Source organism: Phascolarctos cinereus, unplaced genomic scaffold (genome assembly GCF_003287225.1).
Source record: "Phascolarctos cinereus isolate Bilbo 61053 unplaced genomic scaffold, phaCin_HiC Scaffold_726;HRSCAF=1367, whole genome shotgun sequence".
Lineage (NCBI taxonomy): Eukaryota > Metazoa > Chordata > Mammalia > Diprotodontia > Phascolarctidae > Phascolarctos > Phascolarctos cinereus.
The window spans coordinates 362468311-362490125 of NW_027556098.1; the positions used below are offsets into that span (position 1 = coordinate 362468311).

General features: G+C 42.2%; 1 protein-coding gene and 1 long non-coding RNA gene across 2 annotated transcripts in view; one reads left to right on the top strand and one right to left on the bottom strand.

Annotated features, from left to right (window-relative positions):
• ZMPSTE24 (zinc metallopeptidase STE24) overlaps positions 1-21815 on the top strand; it is a 49213-nt gene that overhangs the window by 8189 nt on the left and 19209 nt on the right. Inside the window, exons 3-6 of the mRNA XM_020983564.2 lie at positions 5326-5412; positions 9434-9550; positions 10705-10857; positions 15921-16062. Of these exons, the coding sequence (XP_020839223.1) occupies positions 5326-5412; positions 9434-9550; positions 10705-10857; positions 15921-16062 (499 nt within the window). The remainder of the gene's footprint in view (positions 1-5325; positions 5413-9433; positions 9551-10704; positions 10858-15920; positions 16063-21815) is intronic.
• LOC110206301 (uncharacterized) lies at positions 12131-21241 on the bottom strand. The gene is made up of 2 exons (XR_002323873.2): positions 21152-21241; positions 12131-12660 (listed from the first exon to the last, which is right to left on the bottom strand). It is a non-coding gene; the product is annotated as an uncharacterized LOC110206301 (long non-coding RNA).

The following is a 21815-nucleotide window of genomic DNA, read 5'->3' on the forward strand; positions in this document are numbered from 1 at the left end:
ACAAATAACAGAGCTAGAGAGATTAGAAATGTGGCTTAACAAAAAAAAAAATCTAAATAGTGCATCAGGAGCAGGGAAAGCAGAAACATAATAGGTCAGTGAAAGAAGAGACCTGGAAAATACTATGTTTGCACTGTTCCTGTGTAATCAAGGCCTGAGTAAAAGAGAGAAACAGCATGCTAATTGTATAGTCATCTGTGAGTTGATCTTGAGGACCTACCAAACATAAGAACCTGGCAGTGCTGAAGTACCTTCTGGTGGATTTGAAGGAGATCAGAGCAAGAGGGTTCAGAGCACACTTAACCATGGGCCTAAAGCATTGGGAAAGTGTGGTTTTTACTGAATGTCTGATGTAGACTTCACTCCAGTCCTGGGACAGGGAACAAAAAGGAGGTTGTGCTAATTCCATCTGTCCCCAACCTATGCAGAAATGATGGAGGGGAAGGGGAAGGCGTGTGAAGATTTACACTGGCTCTCACGGGCTGTGTGGTGAGCTGAGAAAGCGCGAGAGCCTTTGCTTGCCTGTTATGGCTTTGTGGTAGTGGGGCGAGCTGGGAGTAGAGACACAGACCGTGACTTCTCTTTGGCATGTTGAGATTGAATGGGAACTCCTAGTAGTGTGGTATTTCTTTAGATGAATTTTCATTTAACTTCTCCAGACCTCACATTTGTAAAATAAAGGCATGGCCTGGATGACTAAGGTTCATCAGCCATCTGAAAGCATTCATTAAGCTAGCACCAGGGAATACAGATACCGTAAGTGAAAGAATCTCTACCTAAAAGGGCCTCCTATTCTGATAGGGAAGACAACCTGTACATATGTAAGGATATGCAGAATAAATAGAAATAAATTAAATTATATAGACTGACCTAGTTAAGTACTGCTAGCTGTTGAGATCTGTAAAGCCTTCACATAGAAGGTGGTACTTGAGATACATCTTAATGGAAGAGGGTATTCTGTGAGGTGGAGTCAGGAGTTAGTAAACATTTATTAAGCTCCTTCCTTATGTCAGGCACTATGCTAAACTGGGGGTACAAATAGGAAGGAAGGTGTGAGTAACAAGGCTGATTGGATTATGTGAGATGTGGTTTTCCCTAGGATGACCTTCCTGGGGCTTAGTGGAGAAGTTCCTTAGAAGTGTAGCTCTGGGGGAGGTGAGGAGTGCTTTCCAGGCTTGGGTGAGGTGAGTGAGTTAGAAAACAGACAAGGCCTAAATTGGCTCTTGAACATATTGAACTTGGGCATCACAAATTCAAGATATCCAAAGCAGACCTGACTGTATTTCCTCCAAACCTTCCTTCTTTCAGAACTTCTGTGTTAATACTGAATTTGTCCAGGCCCACAAACACAGTGTCATTCTTCTACACCCCCCTCACCCCACAAGTCTTCCTTCGTATATTTCCCCCTTTCTTCCCCCCATACAACCACAATCCTAGTTTGGGCAGGCTCTCATCTCCTCTTGCTTGCATTATGGCAGTAGCCTTCTTACTCATCTCCATGCTTCAAGTCATTTTCCCCCTCCAAATCCGTCCTCTACTAAGTTGCCAAGGTGATGTTTCTAAAGATTTCACAAGTCCAACCATGTATTCCTCTTTACTGTCCTGCCCCCAGTGGCTGTGAGCTGCAGGGGCTCCTATCACTTTCAGGGTCAAATGTAAAATTCTGTTTGGCATTTAAAGGCTTTTATAACCTGACCTCCTCCTGCCTTTTCAGCCTTCTTATACTTCATTATGTACCATACACTCTACAATCTAGTTATATGGGTCTCCTAGCTGTTCCTCTTTATCTCTAGTCTCTGTGGCTTTGTACTGGTCCCCATTCCTGGAGTGTTCTGCCTGCCACTGTGCTTCTTAGTTTCAATGGTCTCCTTCAAGATTCAGTTCACCTGCAGGCCTTTTCTGGTCCTACCCAGCTGTATGTACCTAATTATTTTTGTTCTCTCCCCCATTAGAATATATGTTATTTGAGGGCCGGAACTGTTTTTTTGCCTTTCTTTGTATTCCCAGCACTTAGCATAGTGCAAAGCACATAGCATGTGGTTAATAAATGCTCGTCGACGGATGTGTAAAGGTAATATCCTAACAATGACTCTCAGGCTCCTTTTATGGACTCAGTTAAAAATGTATTGAGAGCCCATTGGATACATAGCTGTGTGTTTCACTAAGGCAAGATCCTTGCCCTTTTGAATCTTTGTGTCTGACGGGCAGTTATGACACAAAAAACAACTACGATACAGAATAAGACATTAAGTACTTTGTCAGAGAAAGGGAAGAATGAATCAGAAGACTTCCTGGAGGAGGTAGCTGGTTTTTAAAGTATGGGTGAGGATTCAGTAGGCCAGAGGGGGTGGAGTACACTATGAGGCAGGGTACAGTATGAATAAAGGGAAAGCTATGTTAGGGACAATGAGTAATCCTGGCTGGCTAGAGTTTCTAGTACACAGAGAGAAGTAGCATCAATCTGGAAAGTAGGATGGCACCAGATTGTGGAGGGTCTTGAATGTCACAGGGGTTTTGACTTGTTATTATAGAATTTCAGAGTTGGAAAGGGCCTCAGCAGCCATGTACCCCTAGACAGATGGCCATTATAACATATCCAGCAATTGGTCATCCAGCTTTTGCTCTCCAGAAGGAAGGAATTTACTGTCTCTCAAGGGCTGCTCATTCCAATTTTGGATAGCTCTAATTGTTGGAAGTTTTTCCTTTCATCAAACCTCAATTTAGGTCTTTGCAACTTTTACCCATGGTTCTAGCTCTGTCTTCTGGGGCCAAACAGAACAGGTCTAACCCTCATCCCTTCACATGACACATTTTCAAGTACTTGGCAACGGTGATCGTACCATACCCCCTTAGGGTCTTCTCTTTTGCAGACTAACCATCTCCACAACCATGAGGATCTTTTCATTACATCCTCATATGTCATGAACTTGAGGCCCTTTGTGTTCCTCTGGATGCTTTCAAGTTTGTCAGTGTCTTGCCTAAAATATTGCACCCAGAGCTGAACAGGAAAGTTCCTGTATGGTTTGGACAGGGCCAAATACAGTGGGATTATTACCTCATTATTCTTGGAAGCTATGCCTTTCTTAATGGAGCCCAAGATCACATGATCACATTTTACTCATTGAGCTTGTAATCCCCTAAAGCCCCCAGATGTTTTAGACAAAAGTTCTAACCATGACTCCCCCATTTTATTCTTATGAAGCCAATTTCTTATACACAAGCATGTGACTTTATTTTTGTTCTTTTTAAATTTTATTCAATTAGATTCAGCTCAGTTCTCTGGTTTACTGAGAAATTTAATGTCCCAACTCTCATCTGGTGTGTTACTATCCTTGGCTTTGTGTTATTTGAAAATTTGATAAGGCCATGCATTCCTTTATCCTAGTCATTGATATAAATTATAAATGCTGTAAGGCCAAGCTCACATCCCAGGGGCTTTCTTTTAGAGAGCTTTTTTTTTCTTTTTTTTTTCTTTTTTGGTGAGGCAATCAGGGTTAAGTGACTTGCCCAGGGACACACAGCTGGTAAGTGTTCAGTGCCTGAGGCTGGATTTGAACTCAGGTCCTCCTGACTCCAAGGCCAGAGCTGTATTCACTGCACCACCTAGCTGCCCCTAGAGATCTCATTTTAAGCTGATATGGAACTATTAATGGACTCCTCTTTGAGTCTGGCCATTCCATCAATTCCACATCCATCTAACTATGCTATCATATGGCCCACATTACTGAGTATTTTCCACAAGAATAGCATGAGCTATTTTGTCAATATCTGGGTAAACTATAGCTACTGTGTTTCCCTGATCTACCACTTAAGAAAAGGAAATGAGATTTTTCTGGCCTGCAGTGTTCCTGATGAAGCCATGCTTGTGTGATATCTTTACTTCCTTTTCTAAATGTGGGCAGTTGAGAGCCTCTGAGGATTTTTGAATTAATGAGAGATATGACCAACTTTATGTATTAGGAAGATTAGTTTGGTATTGGTATGAAGGGCTGATTGGTTGGGGAAGAGAGTAGGACCTGGAATGGCTGTTATGAGGCAACTAAAGTAGCCCCAGCAGGGGGAACTAAGGGTCTGTCCTAGAATGGTGGCAGTGGCAGGGAGAAAGGGCCATTATACAGGTGGAAACAATTGATAGTGTTTTAGAACACAGCATTCTCTATAATTTGGACTATTTTTCCAACTACATTGCATTGTACTTGCCCACACTGAAAGTCATCTGCCTTTTTCTGCCCACTCATATAACCTTAAAAAGTCTCTGCGGTTTTCCCCCATATTTCTGACGTACATTACCTGGAATATCATCAGTGGTCTTATACACGTTACTTCCTAGTCCCTTTCCCAGAACATTTCAGAGGATACTAAATAAGACCACTTATTCTTGGAGATGACTTTTTACCCCACTCTGTTTTGTATATCTGAGCTAGTTCTCTATCTCTTAAAAGTCCCATAAGGACCATAGGGATTGATAATACTGGATGCATTTGCCTCCCAGTACCATTTCTCTGGATGTACTTCCTGGACAGCACTTAGGTGGGTCTCCTTCCTGTGTGCTGTGTTTGGCAAACCTATCACTATCCTCTCTGTCTCCCATCAGCATGGGACGGAAAAACATTCCTGCTTTCGAAAAATTTGGTTTCTGTGCATGTGTACACACACAGAGGTCAGCTCCCTTTTCCAGTACTGTGTCTTCTGCCATCACCAGCCCATCCACCCCCACGCACAAACTTCTCTACTCTCAGGGACTGACCCCCTAGCCTACTCTCATGCGAGAAGCCTTCCTCGATGCACCTAGTCTGTAACAAGCTTCGCTCTTGGAACTTACGTTGTACTTTTGGCTTCTCGAATGCAGCTCTCATGTAATGTGGTTTGCTATAGTGGTCAGTGTTTATATTAGCCGTATACTAGAGTGACCATGGGAGCAGGTCCTAGCTAAAGGTTGAATTTCCTACATTGCTAAGCACAGTGTATTACATGCAGAAGGCACTTAGTATATATTTTGTGTTTTGTATGGTTTTGGTGTAGAGAACGTAAGCTCCTGGTGAGTAGGAAATGTTTCATTTGTTGTATCCATCCTCAGTGCCTAGTGTGGTGTCTGGTACACAGTAATTGTTTGATAAGTGCTTAATCAATTGATCTTCATCAAAGATATTTTGAAATTAAATGTGTTATCCCTTGATTTGATGTTAGTTTATGTGCAAGTTTATTCGCTTGATGAATTCAACGGATATGATTTCTCCTTATGGAAGCCAATTCATCTTCTCTCTATGAGTTGTTTGTACTATCATATGCTTTTGAAAAATAGCTAAGATATGTTTTCTTTTACAGGTTATTCTTCTTTTTGGAGGAATTCCATATCTCTGGAATTTTTCTGGAGTATTTTGTAGGCGTGCTGGATTTGGGCCAGAGTATGAGGTACTTTTTCTTACTCTAAAAAATGTTTTTCCCCCTTCTTGACCTACAGAGGTTTATTCTAAAGTTAATCTTGTTGGTGATTAAATCATTTGTTATTTATAGTTAGGACCTTGCATGGATTGACAATGGCACGTAGAGCATTTTGCCACGAAATAGCTATTTGAATTAGCTCTGCAGGGATGTAGGATATCAGTCCAGAGGAGAATGGCAGGAATTCTTGGAGGAAGGAGCCTTTAGGAAGGGAGCAAACTACTCCCCAGCAGAGCCACATGGGGGTTCCGGAAGCATAGAGAAATGAGCAGCAAATCTAGAAGTGTCTTGTAGGCCCAGCTTGTGGGACGGCAGCGACCAAATGTGCTCCCTCTTTCGCCTTAATTTACAGCAGAAGTTGTAGGATCATAGGTCATAGACCGAAAGCTGTGGGCCTGCAGAGGTCATCTAGTCAAACTCACACACTTTATACTGGAGGAAACTGAGGGCCAGAAAGGTTAAGTGGTGTTTCTGAGTCACATAGGCACTAAGTGGCAGATCCTTAGACTCCAAATCCAATGCCCTTTCCACTGCACCATGCAGCTTTTCTGTGCCACTCCTTGGGACATCCCACGTGGGCCAGAGGCTGCTGTTGCTTGTCAGTCTTGGTCACTTTCAGAAGCTAGGCTTCATGGGCTTTGGGTCAGAGCACACACTGGAACGTAGGAATCCAAAGGCAGTGAGAACAAAGAGGTTATTGAACCATTTAATAAAAGTGGTATTAGAATCACATAATTCTGCAAGCAGTTTCTAATTCTGCTTTAATTACAAATAAAAGAAATACAGAGGTTTGTTTATTTGGCATCTTGGGTAAATTTTTCTGTCTGCCATAACGATTCCGGTGCATCATTCTCCAGGTTCAGATCTGAACACGTGCCCTTTCCCTGATCCTGTCAGAATTATCCTACCAGGAGAGAGGACAATGGCAGGGGAGGGAAGAGGAGAAACTCCTGAGCTAAGACATTAGATATTTCATCAGGCATTAATAAAAACACCATTTGGGGCAGCTAGGTGGCACAGTGGATAGAGCATCGGCCCTGGATTCAGGAGGACCTGAGTTCAAATCTGGCCTCAAGACACATAACACTTACTAGCTGTGTGACCCTGGGCAAGTCACTTAACCCCATTGCCTAGCCAAACCAAAAAACTAAAAAAAAATTAAACTAAATTAAAAAAAAATAAAAACACCATTAACTTTGTAGGAAGGAGTTACAGTGTGCATATGTACTTAAGTATAGAGATAAGCATTCACAGATATGAGGAGATAGTGATAATATTCATGTTTTCTGTATAATATAGATGTCTAGTTTATAATGTCATTGTTTTATTTTTGAAAAACAAAGAAGTAGAACCTTTCTCGTGGGCAGGGTTTGGGCTTGTTGTTTTTTTTTTTTTAATCCTCCCTAAGTAGGTGTCTTCAAGCCACTTTCTCAGAAGGGAAGAGCCAATATTTTAACAAATAAAGAGGTTTTGAAACACTTGTTCCTTTGCTAATAAGGGAGGCTACTGACAATAATGTTTCACATTTCTATTTTAAGTAGTGACTGATAGAGGTAGCATTTGGGGAGGACTGCATTCTCTCTCAGCAAGGTCACAGCTGCAGAAACAAAAGCTTTTCAAAACAAGACAGGATATTGGAAATTAGCAAGCACTAAGGTGTGCTGTTTTTGTTAACGAAATTAAAAGTGATCTCCACAGATAAATGGGGGTGTGCATTTACATTACATAATGTAAGATAAGGGTGTATGTGTATCCATCTGTCCAGAATTGACTGCTGCGATAAGATAGATCTTCAGTAAAGTGACCTCTTGAGCAATGACGTTCATTGATCCCTTTTTGGGGAGGTGGGGGGGGGGATCACTCAAGCAGTTTAATTACCTTTAACTAAACCCTGTTTCTCTTAGCTAACTAGTGTTGAGTCATGTGGAAATAGGCTTTGTTAGTACTGGGAAGCATTATTTTCACAAGAAAGCACTCTCTGTGAAGTAAGTGAAGCATATCTATATATCTACATCTATGTATGTTATATGTTTATATGTTTGTATATACATATATCTATATCTCAGGGATCAAAATGAAATGAAAAATATTTAGCACGAATTTATTAAGCACCTGCTCTGTATGTTCCAGGCACTTTATAAATATTATCTCATTCGATCCTCACAACAACCATGTGAGTGCTATTATAGCTGCTGAGGAAGCAGAAGTTAAATGGTTTGCCCAGGGTTACACCCAGCTAGTGTCTCAGGTGTCTGATGCTGGATTTGAACTCATGTATTTCTGATTCAAAGCCTGGTGCTCTGTCCAGTATAACAGCTAGCTGCTTGCATGTGTACAGGCTTTGCAAACCTGACAGCACTGTGTAAGTACTGGCTGTTAGTGGAAAATGTGATGCCATAAAAGGCACTGGGATACACCATGGGTATGCTATTATATATGTATGTTATTATTTTGTGTATGTTATTATAATACATACATTGTATATGTTACGTATATAATATAGCATATATATATGTATATATATATGCTATATTAGATAGCTATGTTAGGCAAGAAGCTAGAACTAGACTTTTAGTCTTTATCTCCCTCCTTTAGTTTCAGAGAGAGAGTTTTTTCTTCTTTAGAGTCCTTCCCTGCAGTATTGACCCTCTCATGTCTTTTTGCCTCTTGAGCTTGCTCTTGTCCCTCTGGCCCCCTCTTTTTAGCTCCCTTTGCCAGTTTCTTTTCTCCTCACCTTCCCCAGGTGTGGACATTCCTCAGAGTTCTGCCCTCAGTCCTTTTCTTTGGCAGTCTCATCCACTTCCTTTCACTTTAATGTATTACCTCCCATACCTTTATCTTCAGCCTGAGCCAAGCCCCGTATAAAGAGGATTCTTCAGGGCAGAGGTGAGGCGGGAGGGCACTCCAGGCATCCAGGCTATTAATGATAGTCCAAGAGAGAAGAAATGGAGGCCTGAACAAGAGTGTTGTAAGTGAATGGAAAGAAGGGGGCAGATGCAGGAAGTATTATGGAGGTAAAATCAGTCATACTTGGCAGCTGATTGGGTGGCGGGGGCAGAATGTTGAGGGAATGATGATTCCAAGATTTTGGTCCCTAGTAGCAAGTAGGACCATATTGCCATCAATCGAAATAGGGAGGTTGGGAGGAAGTTGCTCGCTTAACAGAGCATAGGAGTGTGAAGTCACAGTGGGACATAGAGGTGGAAGTCCACAGCAGACAGTTTGAAATGAAAGACTAACACTCAGGGGAGTATGCAAGGCCACATTTATAGACCGGGACCTCCTCCATGTGGAAGTGTTAGGAACACAGGGGAAAGAAGAGAGCATGAAGAGAGGAGGAGAAAATGGGGCTGGGGCCCAGAGCCTTGGGAGACACCCTCATTTAGGGAAGGTGAATTAGCAAAAGATACCAAGAAGACCAGTCAGAGGAGAAAGAGAATAGAGAAGCCCAGGGAAGAGGAAGTCTCTAGGAGAAGAGGGTGATCAGCAGTGTTGAATCTCACAGAAAGGAGAATGAGGACAGAAAAGAGGTGGGATTTAGTAATTAAGAGACCATTGATGACCTTGATGTAATGGGACAAGAAGTCAAGTTGCAGGGGGTTGATAAGAAGCAGAATGGCTAGTGAGATGGTAGAGGGAGTGAGGAGAGAGATTTTTTTTCTGGAATTTTAGTGTCGGAAGGGAGGAGAAATATAGAATGGTGCTTTGAGGAGATAGAGTCAAGGGAAGTCTTCTTAAGAATTGAGGAGACTGGATCATGTTTTAGGCATTAGAGAGAGAGCTACTGGGTAGGAGAGAGTACAGTTTGGCAGGGACAGGAAATGATTGTTGAGGAAAGTTCCCAAAGGAGAAGGGAGGGGATAGGCTTGAGGACATAAGTGGAGGGAGTTAACTGTAGCAAGGAGAAAGGGGCGATCTTATTTTCTGGGACTTAGGGGAGTTGTGATGTTACTTTGGAGAAATAGTAATTGTCTTTTCCTGTCATCCATAGATCACTCAGTCCTTGGTGTTCCTGTTTTTGGCCACACTCTTCAGTGCCCTCACTGGCTTGCCTTGGAGCCTTTACAATACATTTGTCATAGAAGAAAAGCATGGTTTCAACCAACAGGTATCGTAGAATGCACTGACACTGTTCATTGTCATGTGGAGATGACCTTTCTTCTTTTCCGTTGTGCCAGGGTTCCCCACTTTAACTTATACATACATCACCTAACTTACACGCATGTCACTTTACTTCTGTCGCTTGAATAATTTGAGAAAAATGCATGGTAGGTGCAACAAACATTGAGGGTTTTTTTTTCTGTAAAAACTTTCTGCATTAATGAGTTCAGTATTTCTCAGGTGATGATTTTTTTTTTTTGCTTTTTGGTGAGGCAATCGGGGTTAAGTGACTTGCCCAGGATCACACAGCTAGTTAAGTGTCAAGTGTCTGAGGCCAGATTTGAACTCAGGTCCTCCTGACTCCAAGGCTGGAGCTCTGTGCATTGCACCACCTAGCTGCCCCCAGGTGATGAATTTCAAAGCAGTTCTTTTAAAGGTGTGAGGGACAGATGCAAAAAAAAAAAATGAACTGAGGCAGGAAAGGAGGCTTGCCCTCTAAACCTAGCTCCACTTGAGTCTTACTGTTGATTAATGAGCCTGCACCCCAAAACTGTTGGGGTGGCATCCCTTCTGATGACACCACTACAAATAAAGAAATGACCTCAAGAAAGGGGGAGCACTCAGAGCTGAATCCTAAGGCCTCTTCCTTCCTACTTTTTATAAAAGGTAATCATTTCTTTACAATTATTCTGGTTATTGATATTTCCAAAGTAGAGAAAAGGAGTTACTGCTACCCAGGCGGTTGCAGGTGCTTAGCCTCAGGGAAAAGCAGGATCATTGCATGCTAATGTTTCATATTCTTTTCAGTACTTTAAGGATTCTGGATTTCAGTGATGTGTGCTTTTATGTATAAAAGATTTTAAAGAGTTGCTGTTGGCAGAAATATTCAGCATCTGGTCACCAACATTCTGCCTCAGGCTAGGCTGTGCCTCAGACAAGGGTGGTCCTTTTCTAGGTCAGCATCCTTTCCAGGTTGATAGGACCTCCCAGAGATTGTACCTTCCTGCTATGCCTCAGAAACTTATGGGTATTTTAACAATACAGTGAGCCATTGGAGTAAAACTTGAGTGGGAGGGTAATTGGCAATATTTTAAACAAATCGTTGTATTCAGTTGGTTATTTAAAGTAACAGCTTTCTGTCATAATTTTTTTTTTCCCCAGACCTTAGGGTTCTTCATGAAAGATGCTATCAAGAAATTTGTTGTGACTCAGTGTATTTTATTGCCTGTTACTTCACTTCTGCTTTATATCATTAAAATTGGAGGTGACTACTTTTTCATCTATGCCTGGCTGTTCACATTAGTTGTTTCTTTGGTGAGTAAAGTCTCTCTCTCTCTCTCTCTCTCTCTCTCTCTCTCTCTCTCTCTCTCTCTCTCTCTCTCTCTCTCTTTCTCTTTTCTCTCTCTCCAGTAAGCAAACTAACTGCTTTAATTTTAATTAGCATGAAAATGATTTTACTTTGAAAGTAATCTTTACCATGATTTCATTAAGTTACAGTTTAAAATTTTATTTTTTATTCTGAATTTGACATATACCTCCTGGAGAGAACATTTCCACATATGAAGTCACAAATATTTGTTATGTACAGCTTGCTTTTTAAAAAGTACATATTTAGTAGATTATTATTTTAAAAGAATGTTCTTATTTTTTCTCAATTACACGTAAAAACAATTTCTAAATTCTCTCCCTTTCCTGTCCTTGAGAAGGCAAGCACTTTATAGATTATACATGTGCAGTCTTGCAAAATATTTCCATGTTAGCCATGTTGCAAAAGATGAAAACTACTCTTAAGGAACAGGTGAAATTCGAGGTGAATGCTTATTAAACTGCCAGGTTGACTAATGTTTGTGTGGAGTACTTGGATTACCACGACTAATCTTAGAATTAAAAAAAAATTTCTGTTGACTTTTTGTTAGTGGTTTTTTTTTCTAGATAGGAAGACAAGCCAGCAAAAGAAAATAGTGACATAGAAACTGAGGCAGGGTAGAGTATCAAGAAGGTGGGGTGGTTAGCAGTATCAAATGCTAGACAGGGGTCACCTGGGAAGAAGAGGATTGAGGAAAAAAGCCCATTTGGATTTGGCAACTAAGAGGTCATTGGTAACTTCAGGGATAACTCTTTTAGTTGAGTGGTAAAAAGGAAAGCCAGCTTAGATGGGCGTGAGGTGTGAGTGAGTGGGGAGGTGACGTTTTCCATATTGGAGCAAGGACGATTGCTTCAGACCTTTCAGCTGGCCTTTTGTACCTGGGACCCACAGATAGGCTGAGAAGAGGACAGGAGGATCTTGGAGAAGAGATGGAAGTAATCAGTACATATTCATATAGCATGCATATATACATACATGCATACATAAAACTACACAACTACACACTCTCCAACTTTGTTTCTTACTACTATCCTTCATCTCTTCTGTGTTTTGGTCAAACTGATCTATCTGTTGTTCCCCTGATACACCATGAGAGTCTCCTCCTGTGTAGCTCCTAACCAGTCTTCACGTGACAAGTCAGTTATCTCCTCCATGAAGCCTTCCTTCCTGCTGTGAAATACTCTCTGTCACTTCCCTGGCATAGAATCACATACTGCAATATGACATCTCTCATATTGTTATATCATTTTTATTCAAAATCATAAAATGGTAGAGCTGTAGAAGTGATCTTAGCTAGTATAATCATGGGTTCTTAGCATTTACAAAAATTCAGGGACATCAGAGGTCATCTAGTCCAACCCCTTTATTTCGTAGATAAGGACACTGAGACACAGAGTAAGAGTGCCCAATAACACAACTATTAAGTGGCAGAGCTGGGTTTTTAAACTTAGGTCTTCTGACTCTTAAGCCTGTTGCTTTTTCCACTGGGTCATGCTGTTTTTCAATATTCTTGTGTTAGTTTACTTGAGATGTTTCTCATCTCCCCTGCCAGATTGTCCTTAGGAATTCTGTAGCCTATACTTTTGCCTCCCGCAGTGCCTGGCATAGTGCCGTGTACATGACTATTGTGTCAGTGAAGGGGAGGATAGTAGAGAAGCACTTGTTTTTTCTCCTGTCTTCTCTCAGCCCTGTTTTCATCCTTTCCTCCACACGTCTGGGAAGCATTTCTCTTTCTTCAGGCTTAGAAACATCTGTAGTGCCAGAGAGATAGGAAAGACATTTCTGTATGGGGATTTTCTTGAAGGACAAACACGAGTCATCAGTCATGAGATTTTGTACGGTCAGTGCCTTGTTTAAGATTGTTTAAATCTGAAAACAGTGGAGCCCTGAACTAGTGTGCATAAGGGATAGCCCCAAAAGCTGCTTAAAAACACTGGAAATATGATTCCCAAAGTCCATCTTGGCCCTTGATAAGTGGACACATAGTGCATTTAGGCTTCTGCTTGGGCTCTCATTAGGAGAGCATGGTCAGGTATGGGAGGGTCATATGTAAAAATAGACTGCTTGTAGAAAACATCTTAAGGCCCCTGCTAATTCTGCTGGGCTCCCATCCTAGACTCATTGTAGGACTTCACCATGTGTCCTGGATCACGGTCTGCTTTTTGGCACACATTTGACCCATCTCTTGGCTTCTGCACACTGCATGTTCCTTCTCTGTCCCAGCCTGACTTACCCTAGAGGCAAGGTCTAGGGCCAGCTGTGTCCCTGCTCTATTGTTATTGCTCCACCCCATGGCAGCCACCACTGGAGCTTAGCTCCAATCACTGAAGAACCATAAAGCTATAAGATGTGGGCTTAAACAGATGCCAGATCTTAATTTTGGAGCATTTTTGCCATTGTCTCTTATAAGCCTAGTAAACATAATGGGTTCACCAGTAATGTAGTTCCAGATTGGCTGGAGGTGGCCAGCATCCCTGTTCCCTCTGGGATGAAACATAAACTACTCTACTTGGCATTTAAAACCATCTGCTTACATTATCTCATATTATTCCCTCCCCCCCAGTCATCATTGCAGTCCTATTAGACCTCTAGCTAGCTGTTCCCTAAGCTTAGCATCCTTTCTCTTATGCACCTTCATCTCTTAGAATCCCCAGCTTCCTTCAAACCTCAGCTCAAAGCCCTCTTCAAACCCTGTGATACATTTGTGACCTGGGAAACAATAGCACCAGAAGATGGACAGCAAGACACATGGCCAGGAGGAATTCACAGTAAAAGCTTCCTGGGCTCCTGGCAAATAGCGATCCACTTTTCACGCATTAAAAAACAGAACATATGTCAAAGATTGTTAGTCCACATTCATTTTTTAGCCCTACCTCAAAGGCTGCAGTCTAATCTACGGCATTTCATTGTGATTGTCATATATGAACATGCTAGTTTTACATATAACATTGTATACATTTACTTACCTAAAAAAAAGTTCTAGGGATATCAGGACCGTAGAGGCCCTGCACTACAAAATACTAACTCATTTATTTTTGTTAAGAAGAGGCATAACCTAGTGTGGACACTAATGAAATAACTGGCTGTTGGGTAAAACCTGTTTTGGCTATTTGAACTTTAAGGAGGAGTAACATGTCATTTATTCACTTGTGCTTCTCTTCAGTCAAGGTGCAGAGCAGGAAGGCTGGGACAGGTGAAATTCACTTTAATTCGGGTGGAAAGACCACCGGATCAGGAGTGAGGAAACCTAGTTTAACAGCCTAACTCTTATTTATTAGCCGTTATCTTGAGCAAATGTCTTTAATCCCTTAAGGCCCCAGATTCCTCATTTGTAAAGTTGGGAGTTGGACTTGATCTCCAAGGTGCCTTCTCTTTCTGATAATCTATTATGAGTCATTTATTAAGTGCTTCCTATACTTACAGAGTAGACACTGAAGTTAAAAATTTAAGTGTAAATACATTATTCTCCAGGAGTTTACAGTCTAATTCTGAGAGGGCACATGCATACAAGTTACTGTGATATCAGAAAGGGTGTGATAAATGCAAAGGAAAGAGCCTTGATCTCCCCCTTGAGCATCACTCCTGCATTGTCAGCTGTCTGATGGATGTACCAGAGGCTTCTCAAATACAGTTTGTCCAAAATGGAACTCATTTCTTCCCTATTAAACCCCATCTTCTTCCCAACTTCCCTTTTTTTTGTTAAAGGCACTGCCATCTTTTCCATTCGTAACTTCAGAGTCATCTCTGATTTTTTTTCCCTCTTCCTTACCCTCCATGTCCAGTCAGTTGTTGAGTTTGATCTAGTCTGCACCTCTCTAGTGATCCCCTTTTCTCTGCTCAAGCAGCCGTTACCCTAGTTCCAGCACTCATCGTCTTTTGCCTGGACTTTTGCAGTAGCCTCCTGCTTGGTGTCCCTGGTTCCGTTTTCTCCCTTCCTCAGTCTCTCCTGCCTAGAGCTGCTAAAATTCTGTCCTTAAGCCTCAGAACTCTTCAGTTACTCCCCATTGCCAAAAAAGATAAAACACTCCTCAGTGTGGTGGTTAGCATCCTCAAGCAGTCTGATTCCCTCCGACTTTTCCATCCCGATTTTCTGCTCATACCTTTGCAAAATCTAATTCCAGCCAAGCTGGATGCCTGTTTTCTAAATTCAGCATTCCATCTCTACTTATTTACCTTTTCATAATCATCCTCCCTTGTCTAGGATATACTTTCTCCTCTTCTCTGCCCCTAACAATCAGTTTCCCTTCAGGGCCCAGTAGTTTTCTCTGATCATTCCACACAGGCCAGGTTTTAGTGTTCTTTCCCTCCCTCAGATTCCCTTTTCCTTTACTCATTTGTGTACATATGGATTCTCTTCCCTTGCTCCCCAAGAACGGGGACTGTCTCTTTTTATCCCCATTTCTAGCGTGCTCATAGGTGGGCACTGAGAATTTATTCAACTAAATTTCATAGCACAAAGTATAATGAAAACTTTCGAGGAGGAAAAGATTCTTTCAGCTTTGGGCTGGAGAGGTCACTTCATGGAGGAGGATATTTGTGAGGTGGGCCTCGAAGGGAGGGAGGGGCCTCAACAGATTGGAGCGAGAGGCAAGCCGTTCCAGGCATGGTGATGAACTAGGCCTAAGCGCAGAGATGGGAGCGGCCAGGACGGTGGCGGAGAAGGAGGGGAACGGAGGAAGGGAAGATGGAGGAGAGAAAGCTGGAAAGGCACTTTGGAGACCCGTTGGGGAGCTCGTACTTGGTTCAGTGGGCAGTGGGGAGTCACAGATTTTGGCGAAAGGAGTGACATGGTGGGACTTGGCCATTAGGAAAAGTCCTCAGGGCGTGTGAGAAGGGTAGCTTGGAGAGGTTGGCAGCCCGGAGAGATAAGATATACATCCCTCACAGAGCTCTGGTCAGAGGGATTAGGGAGCTGTACCAAAACCCAGAACCTAGGCAGGCTTTGTAAACCTGTCCATGTTCGTCTTCTTCAAGAAACTTCTTAGAGGTTGTTCTCACTTTTACATTTCAGGTGCTTGTCACTATCTATGCTGACTACATTGCCCCTTTGTTTGATAAATTCATCCCTTTGCCTGAGGGAACCCTCAAAGAAGAAATTGAAGTAATGGCAAAGAATATTGACTTTCCTCTGACTAAAGTGTATGTTGTGGAAGGTAAGGCTTTACTGAGGGTAAGAAGGTCTTAGCTTTGAACCTTGTCATTAAAGTTAAAAAGTGTGAATGAAGGAAAGTTCAACGTTTGTTTTTAGAGTTAGGCTTTGAAATTTGGAATCTTAAGTTTTCTAGGAATTGGGGATACAGCAGAACCCTAGTGTTATTGGGAAGTAAGGACATTATTTCACTTATTGTAATGAAAAACATAATATAAATGGAACGTGATTTAACCTTCAGGTTGTAAAGATAATAATAATTAACTATGTCCAAAGCATTTTTAACTACATCCCTGTAAAATGGGTAGTAGAAGCATTTTTAATTCCCATTTTACAGATGAGGAAATTATGGCCTAAATTGGAATGGACTTGCCCAGTCATGCAACTATTAGTGTTGCCATCAAGATTCAAACCTGTCTTCTAACTCTAAGACCTCTTTCTCTCCTATATCACACTCTCTCAGTTCCCCAACAACAACAACAGAACATCTCAGTTGATTCTCAAAAAAATCCTCTAAGGCCAGGAATACAGGTATTGTTATCCTCATTGTATAGAAAGGGAAACTGAGGTTCAGAGAGGTTGTCACTTAATGAAGGTTACATGGCAGGTATAGCACATTTTGTAGCTATTTCTATACCCAAAGGGAGAGAGTGGTAAAGTAATACCTCATTGACTTGCCTGGGAATGAAACCCTTGACTGCCCTGGAACTGTCCTGAAACCAAATGTCACTGAGGAAGTGAAGGCATCCACAGTTCACTAGCCAGAGCAGCAGGGCAAGTGCTGGACTGGGGGTCAGAAGACTCAGCTTCACGTTGTCATTCAGACGTCACAGCTGAGCAAGTCGCTAAACTTCTCTGAGCCTCAAGTTTTTCATCTACAAAATGAGAGCGTTGGACTCTGACTGCAGAGGCCCCTCCTAGCCCTAAATCTGTGATCTCCTTACCTTTGGGGGGCAGTGGCTAAGAAAACCAAGCCCCTTGTACCACAGCTGAGTGTGCAGGAGGAGCCAAGGCATTTTCCACACATCTGCCAAGTGCACATCTGGCCACATCAATATGCTCAGTCACTCCAGTGTCTCCCTGTGACGATCATCTGAAACCTGGCACAACCTGGCCCCCTCCTGCCCTTTCACACACACTATTGTACAGCCCAGTTAGCCTTCTTACTGTTCCCCATACATGACATACAATCTCTTATCTCCATGCCTTTGTACCAGCTGGCCTCCGTGCATGGAATATATCCCAGTGTTGCCATTTCCTCTTAAAGTCTCTACCTTCCTCCAAGGGTCAGCTGAGGTACCTGCTGCATGAAGCCTTTCCTGATCCTCCAGCTGCCATGGTGCGGTGCTGTGTCCCCCCACCCCCAATTATCTTGCATCTACTTTGTGTGTGTGTGTGTGTGTGTGAGAGAGAGAGAGAGAGAGAGAGAGAGAGAGAGAGATCTCCCCTCACTAGACTGTGTGTGTATGTGTATATATATATATATATATGTATATATATATATATATATGTGTGTGTGTATGTGTATGTATATATGTATATATATGTGTGTGTGTGTATATATATATGTGTGTATATATATATATATGTGTGTGTGTGTATACACACACAAATACATACTGTCTTCCCTAACTAGACTGTAAAGTCCTCCTGGGCAGGAGCTTCTTTGCTTTGTATCCTTAGCTCCTGCTGCAATGCCTGGCACCTAGGAGGCACTGAATAAAATATTTGTTCATTGAAAAGCACAGGGAACAGAGACTGTGAGAAGCCATTGCAGACTTGGTCTCTTAACTGAGAAATGAGAGCGGCGAAATGAGAGCGGCTAACTGAGAGCTATTTCACCAAAAGGAACAGCACTGCTGGGGCTTCAGCGTACACAACACACACACACACACACACACACACACACACACACACTTCAGTAGTTATTGTTCAGCAAATATCTATTGAATGTCTGCTCTGTGTTCAACGTTGTGAGAGAAACAAAAATATAGAACGTGGATCTAGTCTTCAGGAGGTTTACAGTATAATTGAGAAGAAACTAACATGAAAATCATGAATAGATTTTGATCGATGTGAAGCAGTCATAAAACAGTACAAGAAGATACGGAGTTATGTGTTAAATTGTAGGAAGGCTGTGGGAATTCAGAGAAGGGTGGCAGTCACACCTGGGGAAACTGGAAAGCAAGCTTCATGGAGAACGAAAGCTCTGCCTTGAAGGATGGGCAGGATATGATATGAAGGACATTCCAGTAAAGAGGAGTCATGGACGTAGGAATGAGAGCAGTAATCCATCCATCCCTCCTAATTCTTGTTTCTCCTTTGTGACTATACCCCTTGAGAAGGCCATCTGCAGTAGGTCTTTCCAGTTCCTTTCCTTCTTTCCTCTTAACTCTCTAGAGTCTGGCTTGAACTGAAACTACTGTTCCACAAAGTTACCAGTGATCTCTTAATTGTCTAATCTAATGGCCTCTTTTCAATTCTTATCCTTCTTGACCTTCCTGCAGCTTCTGACACTTAATCACTCTCATCTCTCTAGAATTTTATGGCACTCCTCTCTGCTTCTCATACTACCTGTCCAACAGCTCCTTTTCTATTTTCTTTGATGGTTTTTCATCCAGATCACTTCTGTTAACTGTGCATGTCCCCCAGCTCTCTGTCCTAAGCACTTTTTTCTTCTCCCCCATGCTATTTCACTTGGTAATCTCATCCACTCCCATCGATTCTGCTAGTATTTCTATGTAGATGATTCCCAGATTTATTTGTCCAGCTTACACCTTTCTATAGAACTCCAGTTTCACATCTCTTATTCCCACTGTATTTCTCGTAAACATCTTAAGCTCAACATGTCTAAAACTGAACTCATTATTTTTCCTCCCAAACTCTCCCCTCTTCCTAACTTACGTATTAATGCTGAGTTCCCTGGTCCCTCCATCTTGTGACCTAGGTTATCTTGGACACCTTATTCTCTCACCTTCCACGTCCAGTTAGTTGCCAAGTTATGTCATTTGTAGCTTTGCAACATCTCTTGAATATGCCTTGTCTGACACTGCCATCACCCTGGTGCAGGTCCTCATTACCTCATGCCTAGACTGTTGCAACAGCTGCTACTACCAGCCTGCGGCCAAAGGATTTCAGGCAGTCCTCGAATAATGTAGAGGATGTTGTGCAGGCCTCTGCTAGTGGGTTTGCCTGCCACAAGACTTCCCATTCCATTCAGCCACCAAAGTGATCTTCCTAAGGCACAGTTCTGGTCTTGTCTTCCACCTACTCAGTCAATGCTAGTGGCTCCATGTTTCCTCCAGGATCAAATAGAAAATCCTCTGTTTAGCTTATAAAGCCCTTCCTAACCTGGCTCCTGGCTCCTTTTCCAGCCTCTTTATACTTTACTGTCCTCCACATATTTTGTGATCCAGTGATACTGGCCTCCTGGCTACTCCTCACCCAAGAACGTCTGTCTCTTGAAGTTTTCGCTGGCTTTCCTCTCTGCCTGGAATTCCCTCCTTCCACTCCACCTCTTGGCCTCCTTCACGTTGCAGCTAAAGCCTGACCTTCTGCACCAAGCCATTCTGAATCCTCCTCAATGCTAGTGCCTTTCCTCTGCTCGTTGTGTCCGATTTACCCTGTCTAGAGCTTGTTTGTACAGAGCCGTTTGGGTGTTCCCTCCTGTCACAACAAGAGCTCCTGGAGGTCAGGGACAGCCTTTTACCTTTCTTAGTATCCCCAGCACAGAGCCTGCCTGGCACATACTAGGTGCTTAATAAATGCTGGTTGACCGACATAGCAAAGGCCTTGAAAATGGTAAGAACTTCAATGTTTGTTAATTGAATTGTCCTGTTTTTCAGGATGATTTCATCCATTCTTTCACATGGTAAAGGCTTCCAGAAAATAGCCTAGGGAGGGTCCTGGCAGGGCAATAGCATGCTTGGCCATAATAGAATACATCCTGTATTGTAGTCTGTGCCTGTGTTTAGTACTTTAAAAGGTCCATGATTTCATCAGTATGGATACTCTTCCACCACTATTGATCACAACCCCATAGTCAGTGATATCTTGACTTGTGGCTTAGAGAATTCATCATCTGGTAGTCAGTTTCTGGTGGTGAACCTTTGGGTTGTGGTTTAGATTCATGCCTAGACAAAGAGAAACAGGTCCACCACGAAGTTTTGCCAGACTGGTTGGGCCTGATAGAGCCTGTGTGACCCTAGCCTAGTGTCTGAAAACCCAGCGTCATAGAAAATATCAATAAAGTCCATCCTTTTTTTTGCTCAGGTTGAGCCTAGGGGCAACTCTGGATGAGAAAATTCCCTCTACAAATGCTGATTCTTAGAGCATTGCCTGGGGAACTGAGAAGTTAAGTGACTTGCTTGGGTCTGGCTAGTGTGTGTGTCCAAGGTGAGACCTGCAATATTCCTGATTCCAGGCTGGCCCAGTGCCTCCATTAGGAGGTGGTTCGGGGGGTTCTCACATGTATGTGATGCTCTATAGTCAGGCTTACTTGGTCCTCACAACAACCCCAGTGGGCAGCTGTCCTGCCTCTTCTTTGCTCCTCCTCTTTTTCCCTCCTGCTTCTAGCCCTACTGAGCTTCAGTACCTAGAACTGTTCTTACAGGACAGTTATCTGCTGTTGTCTGCTTATGTGTCCTTTTCAAATTTGAGTTTGTCAGTGAGTTTCCCGTGTATCCACATCGATTCCTTTTTGTCCAAATTTACTTTCTTATATTAATATACCTGGTTTACCTTACTTGGTACTATTACTCTGAACATTTGTCTGTAAACACTTGAGTTAGTGAGTTTTGTTGCTGTCATTTCTTAGATTTTGTCTTCTGTGAATTTGGGGGTATTTGTACTACGATTCTTGCATTGTAGAGTACTCTGTGATTTCCAGCTTGGTAGCTATATATATAGATAGGGTTATTGGGGTTTTTTTTTAATCTATTTGATTAGATTTGTAGTATTCTAGGAAAATATATTTTACATGCCCTTGCTAGCTAGGCACCATCCTGGGCCAAGAATCCATTATGTCTGTATTTTAAAATTCTCTTCTGTGTCTCTCTTTGTTGTATTGTGCTTTGCAGTTTTAAAGCACTTACCTTACAAAAGTTGCAGACCAGAGCTGGGTGTCCTGTAGAGGTCCCTGTGCCGTGCATTGTCTGCTTCCTCCAGGGAAGGAAAAAAAGAGAAGTAGGAGGACTCTGTAAGCTAACACATGTGACAGAGTCACATGGGATTTACATTTCACAATCAGGATTAGAAAACCAGATCTGCCCAGTGATATAATCACCAGGAAGGGAAACTGTAAACAGTTTGTTTTTTTCAAAGAAAATGTCAAGTATAGTCCAGGTCCTCACTTGCCTCTTTCTTGCAGTGTGACTGACCAGGAGCCCATAATGCAGCCTCTTTGCATTTCTCTTTGTTCATCTATAAAATGGGTATAATATTGCTTGCATAGTTCTCTCCTGATATCTTTGGTTCTCACAGGATCAAATGAGATAAAGTTTGTAAAAGTACCTGACCATCGTAAAAGTAATCTGTTATTAACAGAGCCTTTGATGAAAGTGATCTATTTCTTTGATGCTCCTATCTATGAGTACTTACTGGCTGTGTGTGTACATGTGTACTAATGTTGTAGACACCCATAACACAACAGTATGCTACAATTATTTTTCTTTTTGAGGCAGTTGGGGTTGTGACTTGCCCAGAGTCACACAGGCCAGTAAGTGTTATGTGTCTGAGGCTGGATTTGGATTCAGGTCT